Below are 21,726 nucleotides of genomic sequence, written 5' to 3' on the forward strand. Positions count from 1 at the left end.
CTATATTCTCTCCACATGTCCCCAAACTAATTCAAGCATTAAGTCTTCGCTTAATATCCCTATAGCCCCTAAGACTCAGCATTATATAATACATGACTCTTTTCCCTTTATTGCATTTTGAAGTAACAAATATATTAAATGGTTTATATCCACCAGTAAATAATTTGTCTCACAAAATTATAATGCAATAAACAACAAAAATCATAGGAAACTAGGATATTATATTAAACAAAATTTCCCCCATGGAAAAAGTGATTAACATGGTCTTGGAAAATAATGAAAATCCCTATTGTAAATCCTCAGATTTCAAAAATCATAAAAACTGACTTAGGGCCATATACATCATCGATTTTATCTTCCAACTTCAATCATTTTCAATACTTGCAGAAACGAGAAGGTTTGAGAGTCACTGCTAGTGTTTGAAGGAGATGTTAGCAGGCCGCACATGATGTTTCTTGTCTTCCATCACTTCTTCTTCTGCTCTGTTTACATGATGCTTGCCCTTTGATTGTATCTCTCGTATTTGCTAGTTTGTGGAAAAATTGGAACTCGACTTGGGTCTTTTGGAATGAAATGCCCATGACTTTTGGCTGCCATTGGAAGGGCCTAGACCAGTCTTTTCCTCACCGATTTCTACAGCGCTTCTTTGCATATTCACGTGAAGGTTAGGTTTTATGGCATGTCTATAATCTTTATACATTTCATGGGTTTCTTTCAACTCATTTCTAACAAATTTGAGTAACACACGTGATTTTTCCCCTTTTTTCTTTACCAAAATCTGGCATATTTCCTTGTGTCGTCTGTAAATATTGTGTAGCCGACAGGGTGTTGTCGTTGATAAATATTGTGTAGCCAACGGGTTGATGTCGTCAGTACTTGTTATGTAGCCAATGGACCCCTTCGGGAAGGTTCTTCAAAACAGTATATGTACACCGTGGGAAATCATTGTAATCATCATAAGCATAATGTAATGTCTTTGGCATATGCGAATAATCAAAGGAGTCCTGCTGTTACATGTTTCTGTTCATTGTCTATATGCATTAATTCATTTACCCATACGGTAAACATTTGGCGCCGTTGCCCGATGGACCTGGAACAAAGATTGGGGAATGAAGATTAATGTCAAATTAATTAAACAAAAATAAGAATAAGCTGAAGGACAAAGATGAAATCCACACAACTCAAGGGAATTTAATTTTGGCGCATCAGGCCAAGCGCAGACAGAGGTTTCAGAAGATTGCCGACAAACACCAAAGCACTGAAGAATTGTTGGAGGAGACTCGACAACGGGTGGAATTGGTGGAAGAAGCAAGGGAGGAATTTTTGAACTTGTATTCGCCAAGGGAAGAGAATCCAGACGGAAGGGAATTAACTCGCACGGCTCAGAGTGCCAAGGGAGCACGAGCGTGGAGTGAACTCTTCGTCTGCAATACACTTCCGGAAGGGACAACTTCAAAAGATCCTTCTTCACCAAAGTTCGCAGCTGTTACAAATTAGACACCTGTACCAAACAGCAACGGTGTGGGAACACAGAGCACTGGTGTGGGAGTGCCAAGCGTCGGTGTGGGACTGTAAAGTGCCGGTGTGGGAGTGCAAGACAAAGCCAATGTTGCAGGACCGAGCACTACCCGTGCACAAAATCCAGTAGTGATGGCAGGACCAAAGGAAAAGCTACCAAAGTTTGATGGCGATGGTTTGGCTGATCCAATCCGACACTGTAAAACATGCGAAACAATTTGGAGGTCGAATGGCATAACTAATACAAACGAATGGGTCCGACAATTTCCGACAACCCTACGAGGTGTCACAATTGATTGGTTTGCCAATACAGATCCCCAAAAGTTAACTAATTGGGACAACATTAAAAAGGAGTTTATCACGGAATTTCAACTGTTGTGCGACGACAATGAGATTGTAGCGGAGATATACAACACAAAGCAGGAGAAGAATGAAATAGTCCGAGTATGCCAAGAAATTAAAAGACGTAATAAATAAAATGGAAAGTAAGCCGGTAGATGGGCTGCAAAAAAGATGGTTCGTTGAAGGCCTAAGCTTGAAGTTACAGAAGAAGATGAAGATTGTGCCACCATCGTCATACATTGAAGCATACAATCGAGCAATGAACTTAGAAAGTGAGTAGAAGACAAAAAAGAAGAAAAAGAGTAGCTCATCCGATTCGGATGACGACGCACCTTTGGAAGAAGAGAGCAACGATGACAAAAAGGACATCAAGAAGGTCCGAGCACTCCAAAAGGATATGATCCGAATGATGAAAAAATTTAAGAACATGCAAGAGACCAAGGGAAATGAGCTATGGTGCGCAGACTGCAAGACAAAAGGCCATGTCGTCTGTAAATATTGTGTAGCCAACACGGTGTTGTCGTCAGTAAATATTGTGTAGCCGACGGGTTGATGTGGTCAGTACTTGTTATGTAGCCGATGGACCCCTTCGGGAAAGTTCTTCGGAATGGTATATGTACACCGTGAGAAATCATTGTAATCATCATAAGCATAATGTAATGTAAAATGGAAAATAAGCCGGTAGATGGGCTGCAAAAAAGATGGTTCGTTGAAGGCCTACGCTTGAAGTTACAGAAGAAGATGAAGATTGTGCCGCCATCGTCATACATTGAAGCATACAATCGAGCAATGAACTTAGAAAGTGAGTAGAAGACAAAAAAGAAGAAAAAGAGTAGCTCATCCGATTCGGATGACGACGCACCTTTGGAAGAAGAGAGCAACGATGACAAAAAGGACATCAAGAAGGTCCGAGCACTCCAAAAGGATATGATCCGAATGATGAAAAAATTTAAGAACATGCAAGAGACCAAGGGAAATGAGCTATGGTGCGCAGACTGCAAGACAAAAGGCCATGTCGTCTGTAAATATTGTGTAGCCGACACGGTGTTGTCGTCAGTAAATATTGTGTAGCCGACGGGTTGATGTGGTCAGTACTTGTTATGTAGCCAATGGACCCCTTCGGGAAAGTTCTTCGGAATGGTATATGTACATCGTGAGAAATCATTGTAATCATCATAAGCATAATGTAATGTGTTTGGCATATGCGAATAATCAAAGGAGTCCTGCTGTTACATGTTTCTATTCATTGTCTATATGCATTAATTCATTTACCCATACAGTAAACACCTTGCTCTGGTATAAACTTCAGATTTGGAGCTTTTTCTTTTCTAGCCATATTTCCTGTCATTAGTATTTGCTAGTGTTCCTGCTGAAAGCTTTCTTTCGAAGAGGTAAATCTGTGATTCCTTGGCAGAAACTGGACATTCTTTCTTCTTTGCTCTTTTGATATGGTAACCCGAACTGGGAATTCTATCTTAGGATCTCTGCACTTTTTTGAATGGGGTATAGCAAAATTTGAAAGAGTTTATGAATTTTCCTTTCACTTCCATTCGAAGATGGCTTGCTGATTATTCCTTGTCTCCATTCTGAAAACATCTTATAACCGATGTTGCAGCTTTTTGTTGTTCTCCAAGGTTAATTTTCACAACCCTATTCACTCATAGACTTTATTTTGAACCCCCAAGATGGGTCTTACCATACTAAGCATCTCTCACTTTAAACCCTAAGTTATGAGTTCAAATTTATTTGCTACTAGTGTTCATCCTTCGTCGTATAATTAACAGAAACTCATTCTGTTCTCTGGTGATATCTAAAAGGCTGCTTTGAATATCCACCTTACTTTGCTTCTTCTCCCATAGTTTGAAACCCTTCACATTAGACAGCTGCATCTTTCTTACTAAAGCGCAAGATTTTTTGAAAACTACAAGAAATTACCCAGATTTGGGTCAAACTTCATTATATAACAGTTGTGGCTGTAGGGTTTGATTTTTTATCCACACAATTAAGTTTATTTGCTTGAGCAAAGCATGGTCATGTTTTCTTGCACTTCCAATGGCCACTCTAAAGTTTTTTGTCATTGAGTTCAGCCTATATATCAAAAGTCCTCTTGAAATTCAGCATTGTTTTATGGATAAAACAAAATAGAGCATCCATTGCAGTTTTCAGTTTGATTTTCATTGTTGTTCGATTGATAATCCTTATTAGATTCTCTTCTGCTGGATAAACTGATTTTGTACATTATTTGCAATATTTAAGAAACCTTGATGCTGTTGTTGCTGAACTCTCCTTGCATTTGTTACCTACTTCCAATGCGCTGACATTCAAATTTCGTCTGATTTTGTAAATTCTGAAATACTCCAGTTTTATTACTTGTTCAGATATTTCTGTTTCCAGCACTTTTTGAACTCCAAAGATACCCCCATGTTACAGTTAGACTTTCTTGAAATTTTGATGTTGCTATAGCTTTTCCCTTTTATAGATTTCTGATCTTTCATTTCAAAACTCCTTCTTGTTTGTGACACATCTGATAAGGTTTTACAGTAACATTATCACTCCTTTTGCATAATTGTTGGAGTCTCTTGCTTGTACTTTTAATTGGACGCCACTACTTTATCTCTATATTTGTGACTGTGAATGTATCCTCATTTATGACCAAGCTGATTTCAAACAAACTGAACTTTGTAACTTTTTGGCAGAGATATTGCAGCTAACTACAAGGTTTCAAATTAATATCAATCTGTCCCTTAAGTAGTTAGAAAATATTTTCCCTCTATCATTTTGCAATGCATCAATAAAAGGTTTCATATATAACAAATACATGTCCCTTTAATAATATGCTCTTATTGTACTTTTATCAGCTTCGATGATCTTGTCTCTTATAGCACGCTACGCTCAATAACCCTTGTGGGAGCCTACAATTGTATCAGCGTACTTATAAGAGATTGGATGTTGCATAGGAAACAAACATGTTAGGAAAAATAAATCAAGATCTTAGGATTTTGGATGTATATGCATATGCGGGGCAAGAGGTGAGTTTGTTGGCCATTGCTTCAATCGTTTTGATGTAACTCATCTTTTGCACTTGCAGGACTTGGAGCGGGAGCATGGAAAGTCAGGGCAGCGGAAACAAGCGCATGGACAGCCAGCAACAGGCCAGTCATACCAGGCAATGGCTAGCATCTATGAACCCTTCTGCTTTTCCGTTCTTTCTTTCTGCATTTGTATTTATGTGCAAAATCAGGTTTTGATTTATTTTTCTTTACTGGTCAGTTTCACGGCCTGTGTGGAACACTATGGACATTTAATGAATAAAATTACATTTACATTTTCAGAAAATTTTATGATACTTTTTTTACATTTTCTCTTTGTAATGCTTTTTGTCATAAAATGTAATTTATAGGCATGAAATACCAAGTGTCTGATAACAAATCATTTCAGCAGTATGGCTTTTTCTATTTGAGCTAGTAGATCAAATAGATAAGTGTTAAGGTGCAACAAAAGAATAAGATGAGCCTTGCTGGCTCAACCTCTATCCACTCTGGCAATTGACTAGCTTTTGGTGTTTTTGCAACCTTTTGTACTTTTTTTAAATATAAAAAATTTGGAATTTTGCAAATATAAGACAAAACATGAAATCAAATCTAAGATAACAACAGAATTGTCTACCCCATAGGCTCTACGTTCAAAATAGAATAAAATGTATATCAAACATAATAGTAAGCATAAACAATGTATTTGAGAGAACTCATAAATGCCTTTTCATTGCTTCCAAAATCATTACAATATATCTTAGAGGCAGTATTATTACCAAATCAAGACATAACATCTGATTGCAACCACCCAACCCGAAGGTAAGTACAATGTGTATATAGAGAGGTATTAGGTGACAACCGTTGGCAACCGTAAGCTAACTGCCAACTCCTTGATTACAACCCCTCGACTAACAAATGTTAATTACCCAACAACATCATCCCCCCAAAAAGAAAGTCATTTTTGGACGACACACAACAAAATGGGAACTTATACTAGACAAAACAAAAATCAAGAAGCAGCAGACCGAGGGTGCATCCCTAATGAGGAAGGTGGAGGAGGTGGTGTTGAGGGCGCCAATTGCTCTCTTAACTAGTACCTTCTCAATCCATTGTCGTCGGTAAATATTGTGTAGCCAACGGGTTGATGTCATCGGTAAATATTGTGTAGCCAACGAGTTGATGTCGTCGGTAATTGTTATGTAGCCGACGAACCCCTTTGGGAAGGTTCTTCGGGAAGTATATAAACACCATCCAAGATCATTGTAATCATCATCATAAGCATTATGTAATCTCTTTGGCATATGCGAATAATAAAAGGAGTATTGTTGTTACATTTTCTTGTTTAATTGTCTGTATGCATTAATCTATTTACCCCATACGGTAAACATTTGGCGTCGTTGCCCATGGACCTGGAACGAAGCCAAAGGAATGAAGACTAATGCCAAATCAGCTTAACAAGGATAGAAATAAGATAAAGGGAAAAGATGGAATACGCACTGCACAAGAAAATTTAATTTTGCCACAACAGGCCGAGCGCAAACAAAGGTTTCAGCAGATTGCCGACGGACACCAAAGCACCAAGGAATTGTTGGAAGAGACTCGACAGCGGTTGGATTTGGTGGAAGAAGCAAGGGAGGAATTTCTAAACCTGTACACGCCGAGGGAAGAGAATACAAATAAATAATCCAAATTGCATACCAACTACTACCTACAAGCCGTGCTTAAAGTTATTATTTTAAATGTTGTACATGTAAGTGGGCTTTAAAAGCCCAATTACATGATTTCATTCAAAAATATAAAACTTGCAAAGCTTTATTAAAGACATGTTATAAACCTAAGCAATATTTTATTTTAAAAGAATCCAATGCATTTCAAGTTGCAATGTTATTTATAAAGCCTGTCTAGGGCAGATGCAAGTAATTATTAAAAGACAAAACCACTTCCAGCACTTGCAGCATCTTTTTTAAAACCTGTCTAGGGCATTTACTTCGGGTTTTTGCAAGGGTAAAAGGATTTCCAAGTTGCAACATCATTCTACAAGCCTATCTAGGGCATTTGTTAATAATTTTGAAAGATTCCAACGTATTTCCAGCTTTAAACATGGTTTAGAAAGCCTGATCAAGGCATTGATTAAAGATGTTTTTGCAAGGGAAAAGGTGAATCCTAATATAGGGCATAAGTGTAATATTTGCAGACTTGTATTCACTTATACAAACCATTTTTTCTACATTGGAGCACCATTTTGTTCCAACCATTGCAAGTCTGAACCACAATTAAGAGTTTGAACCAGTCGAAGGAAGTTGCTATTTTCTTGCATTTCAGCTCTCACACTTGGCAAATTGTCAAGAAGCTATCGTGGACTGGAAGTGCATTAATTGTTGAGGGGATTTGGTCAAGTTTTTGTTACCTATATAGCCATGATTTGTAGATATTTTCCTAAATTTTAGAGCAGCAATATTGGGGTTCCCTTCTAAGTTTTAACAAGTTGTTTTTGTTCCAGCTGCCTTGCTATCACATTTTTGAGCAATTTTTCTACATTGTTGCTGATTCAAAAGAGGATTGTTAGTATTGAGAGTTTGAATGTATTGTTCTCAAAACAATAATTGTTCTTCCCCAAAATAATTCAAGTTGAAATGCACAATTTTCCCCCAAAGAAAGAACTTCAAAATACATATTTCCCTCACGTGCAAATGGAATTAAAAACCTCATTTGTGAGTTTTCTTAGCCAAAAAAAAGATGAGTTTTTCCCTCACCTGTAAGTGGGCTTTACAAACCCAATTGCAGGCCCAAATTAACTTGCAGTTGGATTTAAAAAATCTCAATTATAAGTAAGAGATACCCCCTTTTGTATATAGATGCACTTACACATCATTTTGACACCAAATGCTTGTGTCTCATCCACCGACACTACTCAAGAAAAACTCTATAATTCATCTTTTTCCCAATTTTAAAACTTGATGCCTTCCAATTTACCTCAAGGTCTGATTGTCCAACATGCATAACTCCAGATTTGCAAACTTCTAGCCTAGAAGAAAGATCCACATCTTTTCTAGTTTGACTATATGATCTACCCAATCAACAAATCATGGCATTGGTTATATTTTCCAAAATATTCCAAGACTAAAGAATGATACGAGGCAAGACCAATCACAGGATGGAGCCATACAAGGGAAAGGAAGAGCAATGGAATGATTGCGGGCATAGAATGCTGACAAAGATGGAAAGAAACGTTGAAAGGATGACTTTGCAATAAAGGCTTTTTGTGATTCAAAATGATCCAAAATGCAGCTTCCTGTTCCAAGATGTTTCCAACAAACCTGAACACAACAATCATGGAGCATCTTGTAGCAGCATAAGGAATGTGACAAAGGATAATGTAACAGGAGTCGTGTCTTGTCAGACACTTACACTATTTTCATTATGTATTTATAAATCCATTTCGACAAATTATATGTAATTGGGAACAGGTTGTAATTGCAAGTGACCTTTTCACCAGTAAAGTCATTGCAAATAATCAAATTACAAGTCAAGTATATTAAGACTTGCAATTTGAATAAGTCAAAGTTAGTTAGGGAATAGGAAAAAGTTCATTGCATTTCTCCCACCTTTTTTCTTAGTCCCTCACCTATAAATAAAGGAGGGCGCCCTTTGTAATATCATCTTATGGCAAGGCTAAGAATTTATATATGCACTCTAAGACTTTGAGCTTGGCTGTAAATTAAATTGTTTTAAATAAAAGAGACAAATCATTTTGAGACTTTGTGCCAATCCAAACTGTGATGCGACGAGAATTTTTTGAGTTGATTGTGACTTTTATACTATGTTCAAGAGGGATTTTAACTCAATCTTTCAAACTTTGAGTTGCATATTGCATTCAGAGTTATAATTTGGTTTCTGATTTGGTTTTGTAGACTTTGTGTTGCTTCATTCTCTTTGTATGTGTACGCAAGGTGAAATATGTCTTGGAGACTTTGACCTGCACATGTGTTTCATTCTTATTCTTGAAATCTCGTAAGGAGCCATAGAAAAACTTTGAGCTTTCATGAGTTTCTTGGTTACATAAAATGTTGGTAAGCTGAAGATTATTCTTACATCTAATCTTTCAATTATCAGAATTATTGCTCCAACAAATCTTTTTGTTAGCGAATTACACTATTGCTTCAAGATTGTATTGTAATAGTAACATCTATTCTGAAATAAGAAAACAAGAAGAATGTCCCACTTTGATTTAGCTTAGTGTAAGTAGTAGTTAAGTGTTTTATTGATTTTAGTAGCAATAAGATCGGGGAGGCTTCCCTTAGAAGTAGGAGAGATTGTGTCTCACATGCTATGGATGGAACCGTTGTTCTACAATTGATCCTAAAAATTGTTGGTTGCAAAATATCCACAGTTTTGTAAGTTGTGGTCATAGTATGTAATGTCCCCACTAGCAAGGACAAGAATGTCTGCAAAACCAATGTTAGAATTTATAAAATAATAAATTATATTTCCCTAGGCTACCCTCTATCCTAACCCTAACCTTAAAGACGTCTCCATATCGAAATTGATAACCCACTTGTGGATCCTTAAGTCACCGGTTACTTCTCTGTCTTCTATGAAGTGCTCCCTTTAAGGTCCTTCTTGGAAGAGACATTCTCTATCTAGGGCCCTTGTCACATATGCATATGTTAACATCTATGAAATATTCCAGCATTATAACCATATTAAGATCACTTTCTTCCCAAAAGGACTCTCTTGATCTTAACAATTAATCATATTAAGTTTAGCATTTTCTTAGTACATCATATTTATACATGTACAAATATACTTTTGCATATAAATATAAGTTATTTTACAAGATAAACATCGATACCTTCATTAATAACATTCAAACCTTAGATGTAATATCCCCCTTAATAAGTTATTCACAAAATAATCATTTATGTGTTTCATGGTAATTAATAAACATTCATACATACCTTAGCCCCCTTAAATTGGTGGGAGTCTTGAACATCAATTTGGGGGAGTGTCCTTGTGCGATATTCATTGGAAGGAAAGATGCAGATTTAATAGTTCACGTCCATGTATTAAGGGGTCATCCCATAAGGTGGCACCCTTTATGATTTACTCTTTTTATTGGCTCACTTCTTTCTATATATTTCAAATGTATTATCTCCTTATCAACGATGGACATCATCTTGATAATGAATCTAGTAAATGTGGAAAGTTTTGGTCAATAGTCTGGTTGACCATGCACCATCTTTCTTTGTTTATTTGTTTGAACTCCATATACATCTTTTCCATTTGATGCATTATTTCTCCAATGTGGCGATTTTACCCCAATGTGTAATGATTATATAATGACATGTATTGTTTGATATCTTTTGTAACCCATTTACTCTTCCTTCTCTCGTTCAATTGGTATGACTACCATGCTCTTCTATGATGACGTGTACAAATGACTGAGGAGTTATCTATTTCACACCTCTTTATAATTTTCTCTTTTTCGCGTTTAAGTCGGGTGTTGTGTGCTGACTTCATTTCACAGTGGTATAAATGTTGTCCCTTTTCCTCCTCCTTCACATAAATATTCATGGGTCCAACCAAACTAGTAAAGCCATTTGTATGCTCTACCTTAGTTTCTTGATAGAAACCAATACATCCACATCATCCTTATCTGTTGTTTTCTACCTTGTATCTCCATTTTAAATTATAATATTTTTCTTTCTATCCCCTCCCATGTTCACCCTATATCCCAGCTTAGGTGGCAGGTTGTATGAGAGCAACTATTAAGAGATTGATTTATCAATTTCTGTGGCGCCTCATTCTCCCTTTAAATAATGCTTGTGATTAGTATAGAGGTTTGATTAATAGTTATCCATTGGTTGTTAATTTATTAATGGTTATTTTACTTATCTAATTTATATTTTTTGTATTTAGTAGATAATATGCATATTCAAATAATTAGTCATTTGAATATATATATATGTATTTATAATCAACTATTTGATCAAATGCTTATCATAAGTAGGATATTGAATATGATTTAATAGTAAATTTGATTATTAGAGGGAATATTACACAGTAGCTTACAAATTTCCAGCCAACAACAAGCTCCTATCTCATGAGAATGATGGGACTTAATGCAGCTATTTTCAAACAAATTAGTATTGACACCATGCCTTTGTAAAAAGAGTCATTCATCATGAGTAGTCAAAACACTAGTGGCTGCTCCACTAAGTAATGGATCAACTTTGACATCCACCTTTCTATCTTGGGCTTCCAATAGACTTTCATATGTATGAATAACATTAATCAAGCCACAATCTGATCATTTACCATGATAGAATGAAGCAATGCTAGACTTACCTAATGAAGCATCACAAGAAACCTTATCTTCATGTAGGTGCTCTAATGCAACTGGTTTATCGTTAAACATCACTTGCTCCTCTCCAATCTTCAAGTCATCATAAAGTGTCTTGTATGCAACAACCTTCTTAATGTAAGACTGATTTTTTCTCTCCACGGGATCAGCTATATACTGGTCACTAGCTGCTGAAAATTCATTATAAAGATTTCTAGATACTTCACGTGTAGAGATCTCTTGTTTCTCCTCCTTTTTGTTTTGTGATGTAGACTTCTTAAAATGGATGCCATATACCGTGCTAATCTATGGTTGCCAGGTTTGAAAGCAATTCACCCATCCTTTCTCGACTTTGTCTAAACTTCTGCAATTCTTTCATCATGGCATTTGACTATTTCCTCACAATAGTCATGTTGTTTAACTAAAGTTCCAAACTGCAGCTGAAATTTACATAACAGGTTGGCAGGAAAACCCTTCTTAACATAAACTAACATGCAATCACAAGTATTAAGGTGCAAAAACAGATAACACACATGCCACCACTAAGCATAATCATTCTCCAATGACTCCCAACGCGTATTAATCATTAGAAGGCTAAGGTGCGAGCTTTCTTGAGCTTGGTGATAATTGTAATAGCAAATGTAATTGTTTGAACAATGATTGGAATAGTAGGTTGCTGGTCTATCTTTGTCTATCTTGTCTATCTTTGTTCTTTTGTATGCTTGGGATATTTTATAAGAATGAGGACAGTGACTTTACATGTTGAAAAACTGAAATATATACTTTAATTTAAAATTTGTATCAAATTAAAAGAATTGTGTACAAAGCTACATAAGAAGAATAAGTCTATTGTGGTTTGAATCATAAAAAATAAGACAAAACCCTAAGCAATCTCAAAAGAGGATGTCACATAGCCAAAGTTTAGAGGGTCCAAAGCTATATAAGAAAGTACCTTGGCAAAGCGGAGATGAATCTATGCATCCATGATCAAGAATCATCTTGGGGATATCAAATCTTATCCATGTGCAAATATAATCAAGATTCTACCAAAGTCACTTGGGAGTGTTAGTCTTGTCAATAATCTGAAGAAACAGTGATATGCTATTGTAATGCCAAAATGCTTCCTAGAATGTATAACTTGGGTAGAAGATTAAAGGTAGATGATATGGATGACTGTAACCTTGACGATCCTTTATTAGTTGTTATCTGATTACTAAAGTATGAATACATTATGAAGAAGCTTGCTGATATCCTTCATTCCATGTTATGAGTATCTTGTCTATATTATGTTAGTTATTGGGACTTGCTAATTGGTTTCTTGCATGCTCAGACTAGTCTAGTTGAATTCTTGGCATTTTGACACCTTTCTTTCCCAGTAAATTATGTCTCTCTCTGCTAACACATATAACAAAGGTACCCTCCTTGGAAATTATTGCATCTCGAGTTAGCTACTGGATCCTATCGGTTTAGGTGATAAGCTAGAGTAGAAAATCTTTATTGTTGGAAAGTAATGATCTACATAGGACCTGAAGGTGACAAGAAAATAGTCCCAAGGATCAAATATCCTACCAAAAGATCTATGGAATTCCATATGCAGGAAATATATCCATTGGAAGCGGGTTATACAAGTATCCTATGGAATCTGGTATTTGCAAGTGTATATCAATAAAGATATGTCTTTTTTCTCTCCAAAATGTACATATCCAAGCATAGGGAAGACACCCAGGTCGCTTGAATTATTGTATGGTTCATTTTACAAATACCTAATTTGAATTTGGACTCTAAAAGAATCCCTCATGACATGAGCAAATTATTTGTTACTCTAGGTTTATAAGTTCCCTTCTTCTATGATGCAAAATGCCATTAACTAAATCTTATTATGATTCAGTGTTGGCAATTTCACTACACTGAAAGAATCATGAAAATGCCGATAGCCTTGCATCTGCAAAAGTAATAATATCATAGTAATCATATAGGAAAGAAGAAAAGAAGTATATTTGTATATCTACCTGTGGTTTTGCAAAATGCATGCCATGTATACCTGCAAAATTACCAAAAAAATGAACAAGTCAAATTATGATAAGCCCAATACTTTTGTACTCAATTCTGAGTCACTGTACATAATATTTTTGTATAATGTAAATAAGGTACATAATAAAGCATGAAAAATTTATGAAGCATTACTCTTTTGTTCATTTACCATGTTAAGCTATATCATGTGAATATCTAGTAAGTAGCCAATATAATCATTCTGGTTCCCTCATATGATCTCAGCAAAAAGGACTATTATTGTAGGAAAAAAGGGAAATAATAATGTCAAGAGTCTAGATTATGCCTTTAAAGAGAAATACAGGATGAAGAGTATGATCCAAACAAAAGCCCAAGAAGGGAATGCCACCATTGTAATATCAGTTACATCAGTTTTACAACCAAATATTGCATCATTTATGTTTAAGCAAAATTTTAGGGGAATTAAATATGTAGTTAATCAATATTCTAAACCAGCCAAGCCATTTAATGGTTTCCCGAAAGTTCTAGTGTTGGCCACACTAATACATTAAAAAATTATATAATAAAATGATTTCAACCATATTCATTGCACATTACTGGAGGTTCCCTAAACAATGATAAAGAATATCTTATTGTTACATTACCATGAACAAAACAATGGTGGAATAAACAAGAAAAACTAAGAAGATAAATGGAACTCCGATTGTAGTCATATAAAGCGATTTACATAAAGGGATAGATGGAACACAGGGGACAATCACAATGAGAGCTGCCAAACCATTTAATGAATCAAGTAGTACGATGCACAATGAGAACAATAACGTTAGGATGGCATCACAGACACACCCAATAGCAAACCTATGCATGTACCCAAATATTGCTTCAGCTCATTTTATCCATTTAGTTACACATAGTCAACTACTGGAGATCTCAAATGAACCTCTACTATTTCAGCATAGCTTGCTATTTTCTGATTCAAGTTTCTACATACACGAATGGATTTAGTCTACACCAAATTGATCACGGAGTTGAAGGTGATGGATTTGATCATGAGTCGTCCTATCCTTACTACACAACCAACATTCCAAACAATCTCTACATCTAATTCTGCTCAACCACTTTCATGAACAAATTAATGCATCACAATTTCAAGAAAACATGGTAAAGAAAAGGTTACATGGGATCATAAAGTAATGCATTCAATTGATGTATATAAGTGTCACATTAGGTGATGAAGAAAGAGATTCCATAGGTAAGTCATGCAAGGGAAGTCTATTTAAAATCATTGATCATGCAAGGAAGTTTGAGATAAACTAGATTACAAAACAAGTAAATACCAACAAGCTAATTTGAAGAAAGAAGTCACATCGCAATGTTCCCAAAATTTATAAAATACATGTGCAAGCAAGCTTATGTGCATGTTTTTGTTAAACATAAGAAGATTCACATTACTCTATAAGAAAGAAACGTTTTGCACAATCATCTTATAAATATAAGATTCATTATTTAATTATCAATTACTATTCTTAAATCCAATGAAAAGATGTTTCTTCCAAATAGTACATCCTCCTGCCATAGAAAATGTGTTCTATCCTTGGAATACTCTGCAATGCCAAATTTACATGAGAAGATCTTATCATCAATCATAGACCTCCATTTTCATCCAATTTTTTCTCCTGCATGTAGTCTAAACCATATATCACAACGCAAACCAAATTAGAATGAAATAAAATAAAATCTTTTTAATGATCTACAAGACAAAAAATAGTTGATGGGACCCAAAGGTTGGAAACAAATTCGTTTTCCTCACAAACACCCTCGAAACCGGTCGCTATTAAATTAAGAATAACACCAAGCACACAGATTGAGCCATACTCATCAAGTAAATCTAAACAACATCACAAAAAAATATATAAGGGATCTATTTGGACATTTCTTTACAAAGATATTCATATTAGAATAGAGAATTGGGCATTATGAACTTCGAAATTTACAGATATATAACAGTTATAAGTAAAATCACTCTAGCATTCCTTAGTACCTGGAAACTCCTATTCTTGAACAATGTACTAACATTTACTTATAGAACAAGGGAAACATCATTGGTAGATTAAGTATTATAACAAGACATTTGATTCAATCAAACTTGGTGGTTAAAAGACGATAAAAAATATTGATATTTATTACTTAGAGATATGTATCTAAAAACTTCAGTTAGAAAAATTTTTGAACGGGACAGGGACATTACTTTGCTCCTTCTAATTTTCATCTAAATTCTCCAAGTTGCGTGTGCAAGTACTTCACCGTACTTATACATGTAGTTGGGATTAAAAAACCCATTCTTGAAAAAATACTTTATAAAGTGAGCTCATTTACCACATACATTTGCATCCAAAAACCCTACTTCCATGCTTGCATACACTCCATTCATATCCTATATACTGCTGCCACATGACTTAAAGCCTTGTGATGGTGGTTGCTTGCATGTGCTTGTACGTTTACTTATGATAAAAATACAAAGTCTCAATATTAGTAAACATCTTTCCATCCACTTTCATGCATTTTCCATACAACATCATTTCTGTCCACATATGCTTTCATACTCCAAAACCCCATTTTTGGGTATTTCACCATAAAAATGCATGTTTTTGAGCTCAAATATTTGCATTCATTCGTTGTCCCAATAACTTCCAGCTATACCTTCCATACAAAAGTCCCATACTTCATGCTTGAATGCTCAAAAATACACCATGGATCTCCCTCTTGAAGATGTGCTTTTAATGTACATTTTTTATGTCACAGTTGCTTTCTCATACACACTTGTCATGATAGAGGGCATCACTCCAAGTAAAGGTAAAGAGAGACATAAATGATGTACCAGTATCACAACTCCATGCCTCCTTCACAAGTCACTTTGTATTGTGAAAACATCAAGGACACCAATATCTCACACTTGGATATTGAGGATTTCCTAAAGAGATTAGAAGTTGCATCTACAAGTTATATGTTGTATATCAAACCAAGTGGCATTCATCTAGTTTCCACTTTTCCTTTGGCTGCCCATGCGGCTGAGTTCATATGTGTTTGCGCCAAGAATTTGGATATTCCATCAAGAACCATTAGAGATCAAGATGCGAAGACCATCAATTTGGATCTGGAAACTCTTGACCGAATCTTCCAAGTTCCACCTGCTTCGTTGGTGACTGATATCACTAAACAAAAAGCCTTGGAAAGATGGAACAATGATATGGCAGAATGTAGTAGGTGTGTGAATGTCAACTAGTTGATAAACAAGAGGCCAAATCTTGTTAGATGGCCAAAAGGAGTGTATCTTTCTAACTTCAAAGAAAGAATCAATGATCTTATCACTGTGCATAGTCGCATTGCTGGACTCAAAGAATCCAATGTCTTTGAGCTGTGGATGTACAAGTCTATCTCTCTCATTACTCGCTCAAATAAAAAGATCTTTTGGGGAAAGATGATAAGTGATATGTTATTGGAGCAGCTGTCCCAACTCTCTTCAACTAGAACTTCTTATATGAACTCGTATCTGGTGTACATTGTTGCTGCCTTGGGTTCATTCTCAGGCCTATCTACCAAGGGTGACTGCATGACAGTGAGAGTATGGGAGTATTTTAATCAGCTCACCTTTAGGTCTATTCGCATGCACTACAGGAGGGTGCAAGATGCCTTCTTTGGGCATTATATGTGCTTATTCAACAAGGAATTGCCAAAGAAACATGTGTGTAATGAAGCTTGGGCGAAAGGGAATGAATATGGTTGTTTGTTCCTCAATTTCCAACTTCCCATACGTGAGAGTGGTTATTTCAAAGTCAAGCCACATACTTTTCCTCACTATCCTACCAAAAGGATCATCCTTATGGAGTTAGCAAGGCAGTTGATGGCGGTACCATCATACGAATCTTCCTTGCATAGGCCAATTGTTGGTATTTCATCAAAGAATCATCTAAACATTGGTGGCTATTCACAAGACACAGTACCAAAAGCCAAGAACATAAAGTTTGAAATGCAAAGGATCACTTTGAAGAGATTAATGGCGTGTGCTTGCTTTGATTGGCGAGGCATGAATGATAAAATCAAAATATCCTACATTCATGTTCATCACCTTGAACACCATTGAGTTGATTTGTGGACAAAGATTGATATTTGCTCGATGGACTTTCATCCATTTGACCCCTAAGAAAATTTTGGACTTCAACCTTGCACTAATCCCTACAAGGGTTGAAGATGAAGATCGAATCCTAGATCTTGATAGACTGCCTATCCTGTCTCCATCCTACTCATCCAAGCAAAGCATTTCCATATGGGATAGTTTCCAACCTATTATTGCCAACACAAACATTTGGTTGAAGAAAAGAGGGTTGAAACCCATTAAGGTCAAGCTTGGAAAAGATTTTGATATGGCTGGTATGATTGGTCTAAGGGTCGAAATGAGAGGCAAATAGAAAGATGGCACGGAGTCTTTGACAACAACCACTCCAAAGCTCACCATCTTTTAATTTATTTAATGACTTTATAAGAAATTAATTTAATCAATTTCGCCTTATTTCTCCACTTAGCCTTGGGAAAATGTAAAGACTAAGAACTCCACTTAGAGGCTAAAAAAATGGGGACATTACAGTCCATCCCCACTGAAATTGCTTATCCCCAAGCAATCTCAACTCTGGATGCTGCAAAATTTTTTCACTCTCCCAAGCGACATCCTCAACTAGCAGATCCTTCCACTTCACCAAGTATTCCCTAATAGTATGTCTCCTCAAATTCCTCTCCTTGGACTCAATGATAGCCTCTGGTACTAAAACCAATTTCCCCTCATCGTCCAAGGGTGGAAGCACTGTAGAAGGAACAATCTAGTGTTCTAACGCCTTTTTGAGACGTGTCACATGAAAAACATTATGGAGCTTACTATCAGTTGGTAACTCCAATTCATAAGCTACCTCACCCACACGCCTAATGATTCTGAAGGGTCCATAATATCGTGGCTTGAGCTTCCCTGTACCATTCTTCTTTAGTGTAGAATGTCTATAAGGTTGTAGCATCAAGTACACTATATATCCTACCTAGAATGAATCTTCAACTCCTTCCTAATCTACATATTGCTTCTACTAGATTTGTGCTTTCTAAATATTCTCCTTGAGAGCCCTCACAATATCTTGATTTCCCTGCAACAAATCTGCAACACTAGGCACTCTACTATCACTCATCAATAAATCAAGAAAGTTGGGTGCCTCATAACCAAACAAGGCCATAAATGTTGTTATTTGAATAAAAAGATGGTAGGGGTGATGGAACCTTAAAATTTGCAGAATTTTAAATTTCTTGATACAATACTAAAGGAGAATCTTTATGTATGTGTAAATGCAAACTCATCACAAGTTGTGTAAATCTTGAAGAGTTAGTTGTTCATGTTCAAAACCTACAAGGAGCATGTTAGAAGATTGTTGTTCATATTGCTGTGGGATAAATCAAAATCATCTCTTAAATACCCATTGTTTTATGGAGGTCTGCAGATCCATACAGAATTAAGAAATTTGCAGATTTACACTTGTCTGGTACATCAGAAGCAAGAAATCTATTCCAATCAAAGTTGCTTGGGTTAAAGACATATTTGAAGACTGAAGCCAATCTATCACCGGAAGAAAAAAGTTAGCTATTGCTGTCTAAAGAATTATGCTTGCATTTTAATATAGAGGGAACAGTGACAGTAAAATGCATTATAATTTGCTATTACATGTAAAAATTATTTCCCATTTGCAAAGATATTGGATATGGGATGATACAGAAGTCCAACATGGAGACAATTACCAAGTGGTTGTGCGGAAGATTTGAACCATAGCATATTCTCAGGATTTCTCTGTATAGTTAAATCTATGATCAGTGACCTAAATATCTCAAAAGTAAAAGACGTCTGCAACAAACTTACAGTGATAATATATCCTCCTCCTCCATATGATGACAAGTGCACTTGTGTGATTAAAACAACAATAATCAACACATATGCTTATGCAATGATTATTTGTATCCAACTTGATACGTTTTGGAAGGACCTGACAATATAAAAGGAAAAGGCATTGTTGAAAAAAGACACTAGATAGGGCAATTATGCCATCAAGTGCGTGTTAAAGTTCACACATATGAAAATTTATTGAGTTTCATCTTGAAGAGACTGAGATGAAGATTGTCCAATAGCAAATAATGTGCTGTCAGAGATTACATACTCGATACCGTATAGAGTTTTTAAAACACTGGATGTTATTATTCCTGAGAAATTTGGAGGTTAAACTTCATGATAATGGAGAAGCCATGAATTATGTGAAGCCCAATATTGATATCAATACTAGATGTTAATAATGTAGGAACAACTATCGACATCTTGTATGGACAGAAACTTTTCAAAGTCTAGAATATTACTTTCATGGTGATGTTAATAATGTTTATTCCTGAGAAATTTGGAGGTTAAACTTCATGATAATGGAGAAGCCATGAATTATGTGAAGCCCAATATTGATATCAATACTAGATGTTAATAATGTAGGAACAACTATCGACATCTTGTATGGACAGAAACTTTTCAAAGTCTAGAATATTACTTTTCAATAGTGTCTTCCATACACATGCAATGCCTTCTGCATCCAATTTTCTTCGGAAGTTGCAAGTGCTAGAATCGAAGAATATACCACCAAAGGGAGAATTGCACATATAACAGAAGAAGCCAAAGTGATCAAGCGGAAAATTAATCTCTAGCTATAGTTTATCGAGATACCATAAATAATTAAAAGGGCTCGGGGTGCAATTATAAAGGGGTCCAATGCATTTTACAATATAATGAAGGTTAATAATCTTCCAAATTAAAATTTGGTTTATGTGCCGGCAATTTCAAAATAAATTTGAAGAGGTTTGATTAAGTGTTTCCAAATAAAATGACTTTTCACTTGAAAAGTCACATCTCCCTTATATCTAAAATATAAATAGGGGGGATGTTATTTGTAAAAGACACATTCAAAAACACTCAGATTCATATTCAAGAGAAAGTATTTTATATTTATTATTGTATGGAGGGATAAGGAGCAACATTATGACTTTGTAATATAAATTCTATTATTTTATTTTTTATAATAAAATAAAATGTCTTTTGTTTATTATTAAAGGCGTGGAGATTTAAACTACAGATGAATCGTCCTTTGTAATTATTTTTTGGAATTCTGTATACACTTTAAATGTCAAATAAGTGGACATAGTCATTTGGCATTTAAATTCGATCATCATAGATAGTGTGAAATATTTAATTGTTTCCGCATGTGTGTCCAATTTGTCTCCCTACCAAAGGAGTTAAAGTTCAATCTGGACTAATTTAAGATTGCATATATTTTTGATCTGTCGCATCTTGATTATTTAATTGTTGACAGTTCAAGTGCTTAACGTTATAAAGTTGTACATGAAAATTCACTGAAGTTGACTCTATTGCCCGGATGAGCACAGGCACTAGTCCTTTTATTATTGAAGTCAAAACATCTATAACTTTCTTCCTACAAGCATCAAATCCATTATTAACAAACCTTATACAAAACATTCAAACACTTAGCATCCAATTTTCATTTTAATTGAGTTCGAGGACCTTGCCAACCTGAGAACTCCAAAGCTTAAATTTGCTATAGAAAAGCTCTGAACCAAATGATCAGTTTCGAGGAGAAGGTCTATCGGAGCCTAAAGTGCAGGGGAATCAACAAGTATTCCCGTTCGTTGTCTAGAACTGATTGCAAAATCCTATCGGAGAAGTGGCAAGCTCTTGGATTTCCAGTCTACAGTTTTGGGAACCAATAGGTGGTATTAAAGCCGTATTCACAAAGATATATCCACTTAATACACCCCATTTTCTGCCCTGCAATGTAGTTCCTCAAATATCCCTTCTTGGTTAGATCAAAAAGTGGTGTTGCATGCTATGAATATCCATTTACAAATCTGCAGAAAAAACCACATGAGTTGAAAATTCCTCTAAGTTGTGTGAGACTCTCAAGTATAGGCCACTCAATTATTGTCTTGACCTTGTCTAGATCTATACATACTCCCTGTGTGTTGATGATGTAGCCTAAATACAACAATGCTTTGAAGCTTAATTCATACTTGGATTCCTTGACACACAAGGATTCTTTGCCAAGAATACTCAAACTTGTATTAAGATGTGTAATTTTCTCCCTCCATGATTTGTTGTTCACCAAGATGTCATCCAAGGAAACTAGTACAAACTGCCTCAATTGTTGCATGTATGGATGATAAGTAGGTTTCTGCCGCTCCTTGTGTACTAGCATCAAAACACAATCTGTTGCCCACTCAACCATGTCTTGACGCATGAGTTGTTCCATCCTCCTAAAAGATATAGTCCTGTAGTTAGAGTCTCTAAGGGCCTTCAGCACATGGCTCTTCCCATCCATCTGAAATCTTATTTCCACGTTATGAAGATTA

General features: G+C 35.7%; 2 protein-coding genes across 2 annotated transcripts in view; one reads left to right on the forward strand and one right to left on the reverse strand.

The window, feature by feature from the left end:
- MSH5 (MUTS-homolog 5) overlaps positions 1-21,726 on the reverse strand; it is a 364,768-nt gene that overhangs the window by 329,905 nt on the left and 13,137 nt on the right. Inside the window, exon 2 of the mRNA XM_089831617.1 lies at positions 13,245-13,276. Coding sequence (XP_089687743.1) covers positions 13,245-13,276 — 32 coding nt within the window. The remainder of the gene's footprint in view (positions 1-13,244; positions 13,277-21,726) is intronic.
- The window catches only part of LOC149556975 (uncharacterized), a 363,967-nt gene that overhangs the window by 329,656 nt on the left and 12,585 nt on the right, over positions 1-21,726 (forward strand). The window contains exon 6 of the mRNA XM_089831618.1: positions 4,949-5,026. Coding sequence (XP_089687744.1) covers positions 4,949-5,026 — 78 coding nt within the window. The remainder of the gene's footprint in view (positions 1-4,948; positions 5,027-21,726) is intronic.

Source organism: Cupressus sempervirens, chromosome 5, assembly GCF_028749045.1.
Source record: "Cupressus sempervirens isolate cs-2001-9-10 chromosome 5, ASM2874904v1, whole genome shotgun sequence".
Classification (NCBI taxonomy): domain Eukaryota; kingdom Viridiplantae; phylum Streptophyta; class Pinopsida; order Cupressales; family Cupressaceae; genus Cupressus; species Cupressus sempervirens.